This window comes from Xiphophorus hellerii, chromosome 1 (genome assembly GCF_003331165.1).
Source record: "Xiphophorus hellerii strain 12219 chromosome 1, Xiphophorus_hellerii-4.1, whole genome shotgun sequence".
Classification (NCBI taxonomy): domain Eukaryota; kingdom Metazoa; phylum Chordata; class Actinopteri; order Cyprinodontiformes; family Poeciliidae; genus Xiphophorus; species Xiphophorus hellerii.
This window is the reverse complement of record NC_045672.1, coordinates 4,457,400-4,476,741: the sequence shown is the minus strand read 5'-3', so window position 1 is coordinate 4,476,741 and position 19,342 is coordinate 4,457,400. Positions and strand designations below refer to the sequence as shown.

Genomic DNA, 19,342 nt, shown 5'->3' with positions numbered 1-19,342 from the left:
GTACATCATAAAAAAGTACAAAACTTGTAAATCACACAGTCAACAATTGTCAAGTGCCATCATTACACATCAAAATGTTAATTAATGTTTCATTGATTGTTTTTCAAAAGCAACTTTAAACAGGTGGGTTTTTTGTAGAGACTTAAAGGCACTCAGTGTTTCAGCTGTTTTGCAGTTTACTGGGAGTTTGATCCAGATTTGTGGAGCATAGAAGCTGGATGCTAGTTAGATATTGTTTAGTTTTTATTAGTCATAGTACTTAGCTTTTTCATACTTTGGTTAATTTGTGGGTGCAGAATTCAAAAAGGTCAAAGTGTTCTATTGTGATTATGCATATTTCATACTAGTATGTCCAGCTGGATTCAGATGTGTTGCCAGGGAAACAGTCTTGCAGGTTCTGACTTGTTTTCTACAAGTGCATGTGCATTTCCAGGTATAAGTAACCTGTTCTCCTATTCAGAAACACTGAGAGTATAATTTCTATTTCTGCAGTTATAAGTTCAGCTGAGCTAATGATTCTGTTGCCAAGCTACCATCTTTAGACACAACGCTTCCACAAGTTTTCACTCAGGCAATTTGACCCCTCTGCCCTCTTCCATAACACACCATCCACAATCCTAACAATCTTCATAAATAAAAAGTCTTCATTATAATATATGGAGCCCAAAATAGCTTTCCTGAAACAAGAATTGACTCTATAAACTCAAGGGCTATTACAGATAAAAAGATGAATAAGTTTCATCAAGTCTGTCTTTGTTGTTTATGTCTGGCTCGCTGATCATCTGCTCAGGGTTGTGAATGGTTGGGGGTGATGTTGTATGCTCAGAGTTGTTTCCATTATTGTTGTCTGTTAGAAATGGAAAAAAAAGTTAAACACATTTATGAAACTAAAAATAACAAAAACAAATAAAGCATAAGTGTAGCTACATTCCATTAGATCATACCTTCACAAACTACTGAGCCAAAACAGCTTCAACAGGTTTTTCTACTATTCCAGTAAATCTTGGAGGACTGCTGGTCTGTTTACATGTGCCGTTTAAAGCTGAATTGCAGAAGTTTAGATTTTCCGCTTTTTCCCCAATTGGCCAGTAGTGTTCTTTATGTCTGTAGCCGTCAAAATGTCATAGTCTTTGCTTTAATTGTTAAAGGAGAAGAAGGAAGTCGGCTGTATTTTGTCAGTAAATGATTATCAGTATCTACCCTCCGTGCAGAAGAATGAGGAAGTTCAAAAGCAGCAACTAAAAGAGGAAGACAGTCTCTCACTAACATACAGGTGGAACCTCTCATGGACTCAGCACCAGCTTTTGTGAGGTTAGAATCTTATAATTGCTATGCTTTCTTCTTGCTATGTAATTTTCAACATTTTTAAAGCTTTTGCTATCAACTTTAACCCTTGAATATTGTTTTGTTTCTGCTCAGGTTTTTCTAATATAGCAATGGCTACAGCAGTCTTCCCAAATCGGATGGATCCTCCAGATTGTGTGGGCTCCCCAACTGAACTGAGAACTCAAGGTGGCTCAGAGAACAACCTGAAGTTTATTTGTGAGTTTAGGCCTGAGGAAGGCAACAGTGCAGACAGCGATTATGAGTCTGTGACTGTCATCCTCCCTGCGCAGTGCAGCATCAGCCAGTTGAGGCTACGCATCTGCATGAAGGTATATTCACTGTTGTGGCTGATTTCTGAAACTTTTTATGAAATACTTTATTACTCGTACTTGTGGGATTTCTCGAACACCTACTTTTTGCTTTAACTTGAGCAAACATGACTTTAAGTAGTGCCACTATTACTTGAGTATGGTTTTTGGCTACTTACATCTGGTGTGTTACGAACAGTGCTGAAACGTCTGTCTCCATCTTTTCAGGCACAAGAACAAAACTGCCATCCTGATCCACTTGCAATATTGGATCCTGAGAAATACATCCTGTTGTATGCCAGAGGGGACGACTGGTATGAAGCCCATGATGACTGTCAGATCATCCGGACATTAGATATCCCATGGTCACATGATGATTCTCTGTGTCTAGTGGCGCACATAGTAGCAAAGCCTCTGGTCGCTGGTGATTCAGAACAAAAGAAAAGTCAACAGGAGTGTTTGACTTACTTGATTGGACATGACCTGGACAATGAGGCGTCAGACAGACTTGGTGAACTCACAGTCACCCGGAGGAAGCTGGCATCTCCACGAAGGCTGGAGCTGAGGAGTCGGGATGAGGTTCTGTATGCCACAGAGCCCTGGGTTACCCAGGCACCCATCCCTAATGAGCTGGAAGAATGGCTAAACAGGAAGCTTCGTCTCACCCTGCACTACATGAGCAAGATCAGCTTCAGCATACAGGTTGATTTGAAGGCAACTCCAGATGTTCTTCTTGAGGTTTTTAGAAGGGTTATGGCAGATCAACGGGTCGAATATAACACTTCTGAAGAGTTGGTTTTGAAGGTCTCAGGGAGGGAGGAGTTCTTGTCTGGTGAAACCAGTCTTTGTGATTTCCTTTGGGTTCGACAGTGTTTGAAAGCCAATCAGGATCTCCACCTTTCTGTTGTCCCTGTCTCACAACTTGCTGCAGATACTGTCAGATTTGTAGACTGGCCACTTGTTGATGGTTTCAGTGGTCAGTTCAGCTCCCATGATGATCTTAGTCTCCTAGGCAAAGATCTGGATGACATCTTCATGATTTCTTTGTGGGACTGCAACAGAAAGTTCAGAGTGAAACTGCTTGGCTTTGATATTCCACAACTGCCAAACAAGCCCCCTCACTCTGTCTATGTTGAAGCATCCATACTTTACGGCGGCAAAGTCCTCTGCTCAGTATACTCCCTTCCCAAGATCTTTGGAGACGAAGTACTTTGGAATGAGTGGCTGGAATTTGACATTTTCCTCCGGGACCTGCCTCGTGGAGTCAAGCTGAGCTTTACCATTAATGCCTGTGCTAGCGACGTCTCTCCAACAACCAGGGAGCCAAAGCCAGGATTCTCCAGAGACTCCAAGGTTTCAGTCAACAAGCATACAGACACGCAGAAAGGAAAGACAAAGATCCTTTACTTTGTCAACCTCCTTCTCATAGATCACCGGTGAGTTTTAGAACCTTTTTAGAACTCTAGTTAACTTTTAGAGTTAGTGTAGACACCAACTTTAGCATTATATTGCAGTATTACTCTTAGCAAATCTTTAGATTTTTCTGTATTTTGCATTAAAATGCTGTACAATGGTGACACCGGTGGTAGGAGTTTGTCCTGCAGTCGGTGGGTTGCTGGTTTGATCCTGTCTCCGTCTGCCTCTGTGAAAACACTTCACTCGTCGTGCCTGCTGGTGGTGGTCATAAGTCTTGGTGTGGTCTTTGTTTTTGTGATTTTACTCTGATCACAGTAGAGCCTGGAGTCGATTCAGTCTTTTACATTAAAAAGAATCAACTGAGCTGGTTTGGGCTTATGATCAGGAGGCGTCTTGGCAAAAGCTTGTCCAACTTACAGGAGAACTCCAGGAAGACTGAGAAACTGGAGCAACTTTACATTCCTGTAAGACTGGAAATACATTAACACCACCCAGAATGAGCATGAGAATGTAGTTGGGGAGATGAAATTCTGAGTTTCAATGAGAATTTATACTAAATGTTGTTTTTTGTTGTTGGCAAAACATACTTAAATGCATGTGAACAGCACAGTTGATAAAAAACCAATGAACTTTGATGTGATTGTTCATTCCTACAGGTCTGTCCTGAGTCAGGGTCCCTACACCCTGCACATGTGGTCCTATCCTGACCTGGAGGACGGAGCCATCACCTACCAAGCCGATAAGCTGTCCTCCGCTACAAACCCACATATAGATGAGTCCATGGCCATCAGCTTCCTTCTAGACCGCTACAGCTTCCCTGTGGTTCTCCCAAACACCTTCAGCCACAATGACGGGTCTGACAGTCCGACCTCCGACCTGTTCCCTGACAAATCTATTTCCTCAACCCAGTGCACTTCATCCATCACTGATTCTCTTTCTCCACATGGGAAATTTCTTCTGCCTCCAAAGACTGACAAGGTAACTCTGAGGTCTTCATCACCCGTCTTTAACACCAAGAGGGATTACCTCAAGAGGTTTCGGGAGGAGAGTGTCCAGTATGGCTCCAACCTTCCCCACTTCTTGCGTAATATTAACTGGTTGGATCGCAGGGTGGTGGAGGACGTGCACTGGCTACTGGGACACTGGGATCCTGGGGAACTGGATGTACATGTGGCGCTAGAGCTGCTAAGTATGGATTTCCCAGATGAGATTGTCAGGAAACTAGCAGTAAAGAGACTGGAGAGTCTACCCAATGATGATGTGCTCAAATATTTGCTACAGCTGGTGCAGGTATGTTTGTGATCTTCATGTGAAAAATGCAGAGTTACACAGTTGTTTGCTCTCTTTAGATTGGGATCTGCTGAATGACAACCAGGAAGTGACCAAAACCTTTCTGTACTTGCAGACCCTGAAAGTGGAGCCTTACCACAACAGTTTTCTTGCTCGGTATCTTATTCAAAGAGCTCTGCGGGTGAGTCGTGTGACTTCTCGTTTCACTTGATATATCAAATGAAACTGTGCAACAATTTGTTGATTTATTGCTGCTGCACCTTTGAATTGTTTTCTGTTTACTCAATTAAATATTCAGTTAAAGTATAAAGTTTCCAGGATGAATACTGTGATGGGAAAAATACATTTCGGCTTAATCTTTAGTTTTGGTCTATGCTTCAACTGAACCATTTAACAGCTTGGTTCTGTTTAGCCTCTCTGTTGAGGATTTTCCACTATGTTTTGTATCATTGCCTTGTTAACGACATAATTTTACATAATATTACATTATTTTACATGAAATCATCTGTCAAACACATGACCTTCTGCTTTAATATGACTTTAATTTCCAAACTATCAGTTCACCTGACTATAGACACTTATTCAATAAGAATCAGAATATTATTGAAAAATTAATTTATTTCAGTTACTCCGTCACCAAGTTAAACACATTACTTAGATTTATTAGATAAAGACAATGTTTTAACATAGTTTTAACTCAATAGTCAATAGTCAAGATTGTTTTCTGCTAACAGCCACCTTTTTTTTCTTTTTAAAGATGGCTGCATTCACACCAGCCATGTGTCTGCTTTAATCAAACTCCAGTTTGTTTGCCTGGAAAGTCCGGCTCATTCTGGGAGGTGTGAATGCGAATGCGAATGCAGATGTACAGTAAATGGCAAGGGGACCTGAGACTGCTCCAAAAGCAGCAAACAAACTGCAGAACATTCTGGGCAAATATAACCCAACCAAACACGCCAGTGTAATGATACAGGGAGAAATGGCTCATGATCTTTTACCAAAGACAAAAGAGAAATTCTACAACTGTAAATAAATCTGACACCACTCCATTTTTGTTTACATGTCATGAAGAAGGAGGTTGTGCTCAGTCACTTCTTCCGAGGTTTTTGTGTTGCTTCCTTCAGTAGTTCTTGGCGCAGTGGCTCCACAGGCGAGGGGCCGAACTGGTTTTACAAAGGGTTTAGATCATCTGACACAGTGCAGTGTGAAAGTGGACCACAGCAGCTGAAAATGTAATAAACCGAGTCTCTTGGACTATCAGATGTGAGAACCCCATGACAGTGTTAAATGTTTGATGTTTTCTAAATGGACTGCCATAAACTGCTATTTAAAAAAAAACATGTGGAATAAGCCAGGTAGAATGTGAGATGGAGTTCCATTTTTACCTTGGATTAAATCTGAGAGTCACTTCAATAAAGATGAGCCGCTGTCTTAAATGTTCTGTCATTGTTAATATTCTTTCTCACAAGAAAAGAGAAAAATTATTCACTATAGAATCTTTTTATATAATAGAACTTGAACAGCTCTGATGGCCTTACCAGACTAATGGACATAATTTCTTTTCTAAAGTCATTGTTTAGTAATTGCCTACTTGACATATGTTAGCATGCTTCTGTTGCAGAGCCGCAAGCTGCCGAACGCTCTTCTATTCTTAGACGTGCTCCTGCTGATGTTCTACTTACCCTCTTTAACCTAATCAGACCTCTTTGTTTTTACAATGACTGTATGCTGAAAAAAAAAAATTATTTTAGATATTCCCTTTAGTTCAAAACCAACATTGTCAGAAGCCTAGTCAAGATTTTGATTAGTTAATTTCACTGTATATTTTCCATGGATTTATTTCTTAAACTTCAGCTGTTGGGAGGTTTAAATGAGAAAAAGAAGCAGACATCATTTGAACTATGTAGCTTTCTGGTGCGGCAGGTGAATTTATATTTATACCATATAACAATTACCACACTATGTGAAGATGTTTACATTGTATGCATTCTCATTAAAGTATAAATCATGATGTCTTTTACATGGCAACGATATACTGATGTGCATAACAAAACACCTGAATGTGGATTTCTCGTGTCACAAAGCCTTCACAATGTTCAGAGTATTTTTGAACATTTGAAAGGTTAGAATTTTTTTCTCTTCTTTCTTGCTTTGCGTGCTGCAAGTTAATTAAATGAGGTACATTTATTCAAAAGATGTCATCTTTTTGATTGAAAGCGATAGACGTTGATTAACGCTAGATCTTTGTTTTGTCCAAATAGAATTTCTGAGTATTTTTTGTGCTTTCTCGGAATGATGAAATAGATTATGACATGTAGACACCAGCTCAGTTAATCACATAGTGTTTTCTCTTGGCTAATGGAGGAGGCAGTGTTTACTCACTGAATGTCTTCTATGAGCATTTTTATTGTGTAAATGAAAAGAATGAAAAGGAATAAATGAAACTCTGGACCTAACTGCAATCATTTGTAAAGTGAGAAATAATAAGTAACAGCGTCTCCAAGGGGCAGAATTGTGTAAAATCAGCTTTTTTGAGTTTTACTTTATGTTACGTTATTCCTTCGTCAAAAACATACCCGCCTTGATTTCTTTCATACATGTTTGAGAAATCTTAATTTTCCATGGCAACCATTCAGCTGTGCCAGCGCTGTCTTTGAGGTGTAGCTCCTCCTCTGAGCTGCAGCTCCAAGCTCCTCATATGAGCCGTTTCTCAGTGAAACGCTGGTAAAAACGTTCTTAAAGGATTAGCAGAAGAGTGATGTTGTGATGACTTCTAGCTGGGTGCTGCAGAGAGTTAAAAAAAAAGGCAGTGGTTTATGGTTATGGTTTATGAAGATATTACTAAAACATTGGCATAAAAGCGTAGGAAATTCTCATGGGACTTTGTCAGGAATAACAAAAGCATATTTCAGCCCCCACTTAAATTTTCAGTTAAAATTTTCCAACATCAGCGTTGAAAATTTCACTATACACAACTGTTTCCCTGAGGATCTTACTTTTGTCTTTCTCTCCAGAGCAAGAGAATCGGCCACTTCTTCTTCTGGTATGTGCGCAGTGAGGTTGCAGGGTGCCCATACTTCCGCCAGCGCATGGCAGTGATTCTGGAGGCCTACCTGCTGGGGTGCGGCCAGGCCATGATCGACAGCTTCACCCAGCAGGTGCAGGCCGTGGAGGCCCTGCAGGAAGTCGCGATGATTATCAAGAGACTATACCCGGACAAAACAGATCTTCCTTCCTCAGGTTGGAGATCCAATTATGTAAATGTTTCTTGTGGCGTCTGAAAGCTTTTATGCCTCTTTGCTAACCTGACCTTTAAGATAAATGCAGTGTGTGAATTCTCAGAAAAGCATCTCAGACGTTAAATCATAAGGCAATAGTTTTAGGAGTTTGCTGAAGAACTACAGTGTCTGTATTTGCTGAAGTTAACATTTTGACGCGTAGCTGCATTAATCTTAACATATTTTGTGATTTTTATGTCAGAGTAAGAGTATAAATTGAAACTGAAAAAAGCACAACTTTTTAAACATTGTTGTGTATAAAAATCTGAAAAGTGTCTCAATGGAACGTCTCTTTGAGTTTTGCACATTTAGTGACTAAAACCTGCACCATTTGTAGCGCTACACATATGAATATGCAACCTCTAACGGGGTTTCTTCCAACATTGTCTTGTCCCATCCATCTTCCCATGAATTATTATCAACTTGTTTTACCACGAGGGCAAAATGTTGAACATGATGTGTAGTTTGACACAAACAGCTCGACATGAGCAGTGTTTCGAATGCAGCCCCAAATGCCTTTATTTTCTTGTTAAAGGTGCAGTATGTAACTTTGATTTAAAAAATGTTTAGTTTTTTTACCTATTTGTTAAAACTGTCACTAAAAGTAGAGATTTTCACACCACAGATTTTCACAACACAGTCAGCATGTGTCCTACACTAACAGGCTGATGAATGTTTCAACATTAAGGTTTTTTTTAATGAAATGAATCTGTGTTGTTGCTTTTTCTCAGCTCCACTCAAGTTGCAGGAGCTCCTCAGAAGCAGTGATCTGCCAAATGAATTCCTGTTGCCCTTTGACCCCCGCATCAAAGTGGGAACAATTCTGGTGGGTCTTGTTACAGTGGGTTTCTTTGTGTTAGAAAATGAGGTGCGCATGGCTCACATGACATGCTGAATAAACACGTTTTCTGAATCCTTCTGCTGCAGCTGGACAAATGCAAAGTGATGGCCTCAAAGAAGAAACCTCTGTGGCTGGAGTTCTCACCAATGCCATCGCCCACCTCCAGCACACCTGTCGGGATTATCTTCAAAGAGGGAGACGACCTCCGACAGGACATGCTGGTCATCCAGGTCACACAGATCATCTGCTACTTTTATTTTCTTACAGAATATTGTTTCACATTTGACTGAATTATCGTGGATTTGTTGGCCTCCGTGTTTAGACCTTGGTGGTAATGGAGTCCATCTGGCAGGAACAATCTCTGGACCTTAACCTGATTCCATATGGATGCATCTCCACAGGACACAACATAGGTATGTTTCTTTATGCTTAGACAATTCTATTTTAAAGGAACGCTTGCTGTTGCTCTCTGAGGCACACAGGAATGTTGATTGCTTATTCAGGGAGAGAGAAGTAAGATTAAAATTGATGTCCAACTCATGGTCAGAACGGGATGAAACACACCTAACAAGCAAGTCAGTCAAGTTATGTCCATTCAAAGGCAATTTCCTTTTTCAAGGTCTCCAGCTGAAAAGGAATTTTTATTTTTAAATCCACTATTTATTTGACACAAATTGATTTTTCTCAAAGGGTTTCTAAACCATCTCTTTCCAAAGGAATGATTGAAATCGTGAGGAATGCAGCGACCATTGCTGCAGTGCAGAGAAGCCACGGCGGAACGACTGCAGCCTTCAGAAACGATGCTCTGTTTGAGTGGCTCAAGTCCAAGTGTCCACTCCAGGAAATAGTGAGTGAAACAGAAGCAGAAGTATTTTTCACTACAGATTTGAAAGCATGGTGAAACTTTTTGTTGTTGAGGCAAACAAAACATTTTCTGCTAACTAAAACCTGGCTTAGGTTTAAATCGATTAAAGGAGTGCAAAATTATAAGGGTGTTTCCATGCCTTTATAGTGCCTGAGTCGGGTAGACTCAGACACACTTTTCAGATTTTTATTTGTAAAATGAAATAAGTCTAACTCCGTGCATTTTTTGCCTTCTAATTAATACCAATGATCTTCTTTGTGTAGGTCTATTACGTAAAAGTATAATGAAATGTATAGAACAGTGAAATTTTTAGGGCTGTGAATTTTTTTGCAAGGTTCTGAAAACAAACAGGTAATTTTTGAGTCTCCACCCACACTCCAGATATTAAGTTGAGATCCAAGGATGAAATCTTCAACAACAACAAAAAAAAGTAAATTTCAAGCAATTTCAAGTCAGTGAATTATTGTCCTTAACTATATTTATTATATAAAATGTGTCCTTTTGGCCCATCTATCCAATCCAACACTGGCCGTTCCAAATCATCAACTTATTGTCCTCAATCCTCTTTCCAGCTGAAATGATGTTTCTTATTTTGGAAGACCAATTTCTGCCCACAATTTGTCATTTTCTCCTTAGTACAAAAGAATCTGAATTTAATTTTATCATCCAATTAAGTTATGAATGGCTTCTTTTATAACATGGCCTTGGAATCCATGAGAGCCAGCTGAGCTTTAGAATACTGAATAATGGCAGTGATGCCAAGGATGCTCTGGAGCCACAAGTGGCTCTTCAACATTAATTTAATAAGAAATGCTTATTAATGTTTTTTTTATCTGTAATAAATCAATTTTGCATGACAGACTAACACTAAAAATAGTAGTGACATTACTTTGGATTTATTTCGTCATTATGTTTTTCTCTCATTTTCCATAAATTGAAACATCTTGCAGAAAGAACCTTGTTGTTTTCTGCAAATGATTTTTCCTCCCAACTTAACATTAAAAATGTTAAGTTGTCTTTTTAAAAATAAATAAATTAAGGAAAAGGTCAAGTAACACTTGTGCCTCTAGACCAATCATACTTTGCTAGACTAAAGGTAAAAATGGCTCCTAGGATTGCATAGTTTGCTGGCGTCAGCACTAGAGGATTAGATTTTGTGGATACCTATTTAATTTAATTCCTAAAGAATCATCATATAGAAATTGAATTTGTTACCAGAAAAGAATTGAAGAAGATTAGAGGACCTGCTACTTCATCTCCTCTCAGACTGCTGTTCTTTTTGTGACTGCAGCACTATAAGACAGTGGAGAGGTTTGTGAAGTCCTGTGCAGGATACTGCGTGGCCACCTACGTCCTGGGAATAGGAGACAGACACAACGACAACATTATGATCACCGACCAAGGTAAGCAGCATGTTCTGTTGGATTTTTGTGCAATAATAAAATAAATTAAAAAACATTTTTTTAATTAAAAGTTTATTTAAAATATATATTTTTTTAAATGATAGAGTAATAAAAACACTTAGGAGGAATGAAGCTCTGTGATGGATAAAGCCAGACTCTGATTTTCCTTCGTCCTTCCTCCTCACAGGAAACTTGTTCCACATCGACTTTGGTCACATCCTGGGTAACAGGAAGCACTTCCTTGGAGTGAGCCGGGAGCGGGCACCGTTTGTCCTCACACCCGACTTCTTATATGTGATGGGCAGGGTCAAAGGTCGAAACAGCCTCTACTTTCAGCGGTTCAGGGTACGAAGATCTCACTCTGTGTGTGACTGAGTGCTAGAAATGTTTGAATTTAAAGAAGTGAGAAGTGGAGTCATCCTTGACTTCCTTTTGAGTAGCAATAATAAAGATTTGCTTTTGTTTCTTCATTTACATTTTGTTTAATACAATTCACTTCTATTTGAAATATGAAAAAGATTGAAATGTGCCAATTCATAGTTTTTTATTCATCTCATTAAAATAATTGAATCATTTATTTAAAATACTACCCATGAATTCAATTTTCATGTGCACATATCTGCAAATTAATGATTAGGGCTGAAACAATTAATCGGATTTGTCACGATTAATCAATTATTAAAATGATTGTTAATTTATTTAGTAATTAATAGTTAACTAGAGTATCCCAACTTAACAAATATGTTGAAACAACATATTTAGAGCAGTAATTAACCTAAAATTGTACAAAAAAATTATGCATTTTGTACTTAAGACAAAAAAAACCACTTAGCAAACAACAAATGTCAGTTTTAGGTTCCCCTGGTTCAAATTCTTTAAAATAAATTAAATTTCCCATTAAGCATTTGTTGCTAGTCAAAGATTAGTCGGTTAAAAAAATAGACACCAGCCATACATTGTGTTGATGTTAGAAGTATTTTTAACTACAGATGCATCATTTGCTATAAATTATCAAATGTTCACTAAAGAAATGCTGTGCTGCTGCGATTCAGGCAATATTTTCTGATAAACATTTAGTAGTTGCGAGAACAATTTGCAGAAGGTGTCAATTTTTTATCCGGTTACATCAATTGTTAGAATAATAGATTCCTAAAATAATCCGTCAGTTGCATATGATAGCTGACTATTAGTTAATTGTGCCCTCCACATGTTTTTCCCATATATATATTTTTTGTACCAGGATACCTGCACCCAGGCCTACCTCTTACTGCGCTCCCACTCCCGTCTGCTGGTCACGCTGTTCTCCCTCATGCTGCTCACCGGCATCCCGGAGCTGAGCGCCGCCGAGGACATGCGCTACCTGCGGGAGGCGCTGCAGGAGGACCAAACTGAGGCTGAGGCCAAGGAGCATTTCCTCCAACGGATTGCAGAGTGTGAACACCTGGGCTGGACCGTACAGGCCAACTGGTGGATCCACATGGTGGCAGGCATCAAGTAGAACGTGCAGGAAGTGGGGAAGCGAAATGTCTGATTTGTATTTAGGCTTTGAGAAATGGATGTTGTGTTCACGCCTCGCTTGCGTCTATGAGACGCATTTCTTTCTTTCATCATCTTTTTGAATTCAATCAAGTTGACTCTTTTTACATGTGGATGTGCTCAGCACTCTATTTCTCGTTGGAGGCGTGGCTTGTGATATTTTAAATTTTACCCAATCACTAATGTTTGGCCATGACATGTGCAATACAACAGACTGATGCTAACAAGCTTACTGGAAATTGCCTGCTCTGCAAACAAGCATCAGAGAAAAGTCAACAGAATGAGGCAGCTGTTGATGTTAACTCAACAATTGGAAGAGTGACCGACGCAGACTGACAGCTTCGTTCACTTCCTCTGTTGCCAATCGATAAAACTACAGACAATTCTGAATACCAACGATAACGTTGATTTTCTGCACAATGACAGAAATGGCCTGGTAAAAAAATTCTACCAGAGGCAATCCACTTCAATGGGAGAAAGCCTAAACAGAGCTGTGAAGTGTGATGTGAATCAAACGGAATTGTGTTGGAAGTCAAGGGTCAGGTTACCAGATATCAGCACGGTATTTTTTTTTTTTTTTGCACGGACAATGTACGTATATTGTACTATTATAAAGAGGTGTTTTGATTTAATTCACCATGCCAATATATTATTAAATCTGATATAATGTACAAAATACTGTAGATCCATACTAGATCGCATCTCAATTTTCTTTAAATTATCCTGAAAATAATAAAAAAAAAAAAATTAATATAAACACTGAGCCTCACTCGTACATAGCCATGTTTTTATTATTTGTCTTATCTAAAATGTCTTCTCTGATGCTGTTGTGACAGCATCTGTTCTTTCTTGGGTTTAATAAAGTTTGTATCGGACCAAGTGGTGTCAGTGTCGTGTCTCGAAATCACTTTTCTTCAGATGGAAATAGGATTTTTGTCAAGAGAGTTGAAATAACTCTGAGCAAAAAGCTGTGAAAGCTGAATTTGGAGACATCTGCAAAGTTAATAAATGTTACATAGAGAAAGGAATACCATACATGAAGAGTGGAAAATAACTAATACAGTATACTATCTAACCATATATCTACCCTCTCATAGAAATTAAGCCATTTTTTATATAAAAAAAAATAAAAATCACGCATATTTTGAATACTTTGAATAAACATTCTTTCAATTCTTTTCTTCGATGTTTGGCAAATTTATTTTGTTCTTTCTTTTGCCTTTTCATATTGATATTGTTTAAATACACAGGTTTATTTTATGATTTCTTTAGGAGGGGTGGCGGGGGGAGGAGGACAATTCAAGACTTTTCCAAGATTGGGGGGGGGTATTCAGTAAGTATTCAATGACACAGTATCAACATCATATCAACACAGTTTGGAGTGTGTTGAAGCGCTTCCTGACGCCTCATTTACCCATCACCACGTGGTTGATGGCAAACACTCAGGCCCTTCTGGCTCTCAGGCGGATCAGGCTGATAGATCGCAGGTGCCTCTGATGGCGCAGCCAGGCCACCCTCCAGTGGATCAGCTGCTGTCTGGCTCCCTCTGGTGGACAAGTGTGGAAATTGAGAACCCAACGCAGAGCCCCAAACCCAGCCTCCCCACAAATACTAATTCAAGGTATCGGTAATGTAACTCTGATTAATCAGAATGTTAATTTAAGATATCTTAAGTAGAAAAGCTGCCGAACTAAAGATATCTCTAATTGATTTGGAGATGTCATAAAATGAATTTTGACTATGTCAGGTAATTTTATTTAGATCGCACATTTTTAGCAAAAAGGCAATACAAAGTGCTTTACAGGAATTAAAAGGAAATAAAAATAACAAACCAAAGAAAAAGCAAGAGAAGAAAAAGTTAGAATTCTAGATATTCCTATTTAATATCTAGAATTAAAAATGGACGTAAAAGTCGTGAAATACATTTGATATCTTGAATTATGGTGTCATTCAAGATATCTTTTACTACAATAACTAGTCAAAACTAAGAACGAGATATCTTGAATTTACTTTATGACTAGTCAATTTAATTGTAGATATCCTAGATATGTGCTTCAGATAGTCAGTAATTCATTATAGATATCTTGAATTGAAGGCTCCATACAATTCAATTGTAAATCTGACAGTTAGAATTTAATTAGAGATATCTCAAATATATATTTTGTCTAGTCAAAAAAATATAATAGAAATATCTTAATTTACTAATACGTCTAGTCATAAACCAATTTCAGATATCTGGAATGTAAGTGCGGTAAAAACCCAATTTATGTTTAAACTGCCTGCCGTATTTTCACGTCTACGGGCCTTGGAGCAGGCCGCGTGAGGCGAATCCGAAAGCTGATTGGTTCTATGAACTGTTCCGCTGCTGTCGCTTGCTGAACGGAGGCCTGCTGACCGGAGGCCTACTGACCGGAGGCCTGCTGACCGGAGGCCTGCTGAACGGAGGCCTGCTGACCGGAGGCCTGCTGAACGGAGGCCTGCTGAACGGAGGCCTGCTGAACGGAGGCCTGCTGAACGGAGGCCTGCTGAAGGCCCTGGGCAGATTAGACGGACCCTGGCAACGAGCAGGGACCGAAATCTAATTGAACAAAACAAAACATCGATAATCCACATAGATATGTACGGGAAGCAGCGCGGTCAAAAGAAACATTACAAAAAAAACAGAATAGACTACTGGAAGGAAACGAAGAACATTTAACTGAACAAACATTATTGTTTAGATTGTAGATATTTGTTAAGGATTCTGACAGTGTTTGGGCCTTGCAGGCTTCCATCCTTCAAATAACTGATTCTTTTGAAGGTTGAATCAATCATTTGAATTTCTCTCTTTGACCAGAACAACTATTATTATTATTATTATTATCATCACAATTCTGATTACAGTTCATAGCATCACAAGGTCTTTCAGGAGAACAAAGAGAACATTTCAGAGAGTGTGAATTAGAGGTCTTAGTTTCTGAGGCGAAGGCAAAAAGAAAGATGCTGTTTCTCTATAATTAGTATTTTTAAAATGATTGGCAAAAGCTGAATTTATGGGCATTATTTAGGCATTTTCACTTTTATTTTGAACTAAAGCACATATAAACTTCCCAAGAGTTCTAATGCAAAAATATTTAAATTAGACAGCAAGTACCACTTTTTATTACATACACAAATCTTTACATCTGCTGGTAAAATCACTAAGACAAGGATAAAAGGTTTGCACTTGCACAACAATTATGAGTTTAGACACCCATTATTGTCACATCTATTTTTTGTTCACATAAATTAAGACAGTTTTGTCACAACAACTGCAGATTCTTGGCATGACTGTAAACAGGATCTTCAGATTTTATCACAGTTTTACATTCACGGTTTGCATAAAGCAGCATCACTTGTAATTTACTGAAGTTCTCAAACAGTGTCAAACCAAAAGTACAGGTTTCTCAAAGTCTTTACAATTTTCTCATGAATAAAATATGTCAACACTAACACATCTTTAAAACACTGCTGTGAAAATACACGTTTTTCAGTCTCTATTTTCGCTGCTACACAAAAATGCCATGTTTGTATATTCCATCCAGACTTCACTGAACCTCAGAGAAAGAAATAAGAAATCATCACATTAAAATGACTCATCATTATGATGTTAATGTCAGTGCTGGATTCAGAGTTGTGCCTGAAAAAAGAACACCTTCACGAGCAGATAACACTTTTAGAACATTTAACATAACGCTTCCATTTTTTACATGATGAACTTGAATTGAGCTCTTCCTGTTATTTCAGAGACTGAAAGAAACAAACTCAGAAACTTTTCACCAAACTAAATCTGGCAACTTCTGTGTCTTTGTGCTTGTTTGAGTGTCTGTGTCCATATCTGGTTCAGAATGCTGTAATTACATTTATGTCTCTGTGGGGACTTGACATTGATAATGTAATGCATTTTCTTTACTTTAAACTTGACTATATCCAAAAGTGCAAAAAGTTTTCATCTATGCAGTTCTTCTAATAAGATCATAAAATAAGCACAGTGGGTTTTTTCTGGTTGCATAAACTATAGAGTAACATATAGCTGCTACATTTCTCTCTTGCTTATGATAAACACAAATTTAGCTACTTTGACATATTTAAGGTTGCATAGAAGACAGATGGCCACTGGGTAGAAAGTAAGACAACCTCCACTACTGTAAGGTTGTTTTAAAACTCCACTTTGCATGTAATGCCCAGCATGCCAGTTAAACAGTCAATGCAGGTTCTACTTGAGGACTGATTAACCAGCTAATTTCAGCTCTGCTCCTAGTGAGTGGTTCCTGGTTAATGGGAGCTGAGGCACAGCAGTGAGGCACAGCAGACATCCATGATGAAATTATATGCTGCAATAATCTATATTCAATGTACTTGTGTACAACACTTAAAATTTTGTTGTCTGTTCTGGCGAATTACCCATGCAGTAATTAGCCATAAAAATGCTTTGTATTTGAAAAATGTCAAATTTGCATATTATTATTATTATTATTATACACAAAATTATTTAGATCTTGTTAGGCATTTTTTTTTAAATCTATCCATTGTATTTGGATGGATTTTAAACAAAAATCATTCCTCACATGATTTATTTTCATTCTTTGATAAATACCGAAGTATTTTTACTCCCATACTGGCGCATGGCAAATGCTGGATCTTAGTTGTTTTTTTGTTTTTTTATCTAAGAATTAAAAAAAAAACTTAGATGAAATGAATATTTATTTGTAATTCTTTGTATAGAATTAGAAATACATTCTTTAAATATAAAAATGACGTGCAAAATTATTGTACTTTTTCATAATTTAATAGGCAATAAAATATTTGAATAATAAATTTGTAAAATAAAATATTGTTGTTATCATGCATAATTACAAAGTGTGCTCTAATTATGTATGTATGTGAGAATGTGGCTGTTCTTTTTTTTTTTTTTTTTTTTTTTGCCAGTTTGTTGATTCTTGCGTTGTGTGTGAATTGTGAGACAGTTATTTTTTGTTTTTGGGCATGTGCACCGACTGATGGCACCCTTTGAATTTCGTTGTCCTTGTGACAATGACAATAAAGATTTATCTTATCTTATCTAATTATTTCAATAAAGTGACATTCACGGCATCCGCTTGGTCAAGATGTTTGGTTTGAATAGCCAACCAATATTAAATAACATTCGGGACGACGGTGGCCGAGGAGGTAGAAGATCATCCTGTAATCAGTGGGTTGCCGGTTCAAAAGCCGCGGCTCCGTCCGTCTCTGACGCGGTGTCCCTGGGCTTCTCCTTGGTGGTCGTAAGGGTTTCTGACCCCGGTGTGTAGCAGCCTCGCTTCACTTTAAGGCGTTTGAGTGTCCAGAGATGAGTCAGTTGTCATTAACTGAGTTAAGCATTTTTTGATTGTGCATTTCATAAATTATGCACATAATTAAATAAATTAATTAAATAAAAGATACATTTTTATTTAATGTATCTGTCGTATATTATATATATTTAAAGAGATTTGAACCCATCAGTAATTAAAGCCTGGTTCTGTACACTGTGTTGGTCTCCTGCTTGTCTAACCCGCGTCAGGAAGGTTGGGATGCACAAAGTTCCTGAGCCGCATCATCCCGCGCGGCCGCTCCTGGTCGCCTCTGTGCCCCACGCGCCAGCGGAGCAGCTTGACCAGCGCCTTCCTGAGCTCCACGCTCCGCAGTCCGTACACCAGAGGGTTGATGCAGGGTGGGACCAGCAGCATGACCAGCAGGGACACATGGAACCCCGCCGCGGTCACCGAGGGGCCGGCAAGACAGTCCTCCCGAGACCCGAACCACAGCGCGTCCGACGTCACCTTGGTGAGCAGCGGCAGCAGCTGCAGGAACAGCATCCCGCAGTAGAAGAGGACGGTCCTTCGCGCCGCGGCGTTGCTCTCGTTGAACGGCACAACGGCGTTGCTGGCGTTGCGATACATCCTGAAGTATGAGAAGGCGTGTGCCAACAGGCAGAGCAGCAGCGCGAGGGAACCGGCCACTTTTCGGAATATAGCGGGAGCGCGCGGGGAGCCCACGTGCTGCTCCATGATGTCCGGTTCGCATAGCAGCCCCACGGTGACGTCCGGGACGTTCTCCTGCCTTCCTTTACTCAGCACCAGACTCAAGCTGACGACGCCAATGGCGGCAGAGTACAACCAGATGAGGACGAGGACTTTGCTCACGCGCTCCCGGGTGACCGTCACCGTGTACTGGAGGGCGTAGCACACGAACAGGTAGCGCTCCAGTGCCATGCAGGTGATGGTGGTGAGGCTGGAGAAGATGGTGGCTCCGCCGACGACGTGCTGAAAGTAGCAGTAAGGGTTGAACTCCATGGTCTGGCGCCGCGCGAGCGAGTTGATGATCGCGGGAGCGAAGGTGACGGTCTGGAGCAGGTCGCTGAAGATCAGGCTTTTGCAGAGGATGAACCGCGGCAGATAGGAGAAGTCTCCCGACCGCTCGATGGTGTACAAAGTGAACAGGTTGGCCAATAAAGAGAAAAGAGTCAGGAAGGCAAAAACGCAAATGAGCGCGGGGACTGTCGGTCCGCGAGGAATGATGGAATGGAAAAGGTGTCCCGCTGTGCGCCAGTCTGTTACGTTGGAGTGGCACTTGGAACTGATGTCTCCCGCCTGTGATATCAGCGTCTCAGAAACGTTTTCCATTTTCATCAAGGTAAACTCTCAAAGAACTGAGATATTCTCAGTCAGCTGTGTCCTGTGCTCTGTTTGCTCTGCATCCAGCCAACACTTTTATACTCTGATCCAGTTCCGGCGGAGTGGGTGGGCATTGGGGGGTGTTGCCTGGCCAGAGTCAGCCCCCCTGGACTGGGGGGGACTCTTTTTTTACCTCAGCGTGGCCAGCTGGTGCTGATCAGGGCCAGCCCAAGGCATAAGCAAACTAAGCAGCTGCTTAGGGCTCCCCTCAGTGGAGCTGATTTTTAATTTTTTTTAGTAACAATTTCTATGTCATTATGATAACAAAAACACACAATTTCATTAAATACTTGTGATTTGTTTTCTTTTTATGGACAGAAAGAAAAAATAAATTGCTCTTGGGGGGCCCCTGGTGGCCATGGTAGG

At 39.6% G+C, this 19,342-nt stretch overlaps 2 protein-coding genes across 2 annotated transcripts; one reads left to right on the top strand and one right to left on the bottom strand.

The window, feature by feature from the left end:
• The first annotated feature begins 1,005 nt into the window (after positions 1-1,005).
• On the top strand, positions 1,006-13,146 carry LOC116725537 (phosphatidylinositol 4,5-bisphosphate 3-kinase catalytic subunit gamma isoform). Its single transcript, XM_032571656.1, has 13 exons — positions 1,006-1,311; positions 1,420-1,655; positions 1,863-3,070; positions 3,707-4,340; positions 4,456-4,521; positions 7,355-7,580; positions 8,350-8,444; positions 8,546-8,689; positions 8,782-8,872; positions 9,176-9,306; positions 10,616-10,727; positions 10,915-11,072; positions 11,968-13,146. The coding sequence occupies exons 2-13, from the start codon at positions 1,437-1,439 to the stop codon at positions 12,223-12,225; spliced, it is 3,342 nt and encodes a 1,113-aa protein (XP_032427547.1). The 5' UTR covers positions 1,006-1,311; positions 1,420-1,436; the 3' UTR covers positions 12,226-13,146.
• A 4,663-nt stretch (positions 13,147-17,809) lies between these two features.
• Positions 17,810-18,925, bottom strand: LOC116719705 (olfactory receptor 14I1-like). The gene has a single exon (XM_032562320.1). The coding sequence runs from the start codon at positions 18,923-18,925 to the stop codon at positions 17,810-17,812; it is 1,116 nt and encodes a 371-aa protein (XP_032418211.1).
• Between the last annotated feature and the right edge of the window lie 417 nt (positions 18,926-19,342).

Bases quoted from the DNA above. Each gene is read 5' to 3' on its own strand.
- LOC116725537 (XM_032571656.1), top strand. From the start codon at position 1,437: ATGGCTACAGCAGTCTTCCCAAATCGGATGGATCCTCCAGATTGTGTG. The intron at 3,071-3,706 runs GTGAGTTTTAGA...TCATTCCTACAG, and splicing joins CTCCTTCTCATAGATCACCG to GTCTGTCCTGAGTCAGGGTC. The intron at 8,445-8,545 runs GTGGGTCTTGTT...CTTCTGCTGCAG, and splicing joins TCAAAGTGGGAACAATTCTG to CTGGACAAATGCAAAGTGAT.
- LOC116719705 (XM_032562320.1), bottom strand. From the start codon at position 18,925: ATGGAAAACGTTTCTGAGACGCTGATATCACAGGCGGGAGACATCAGT.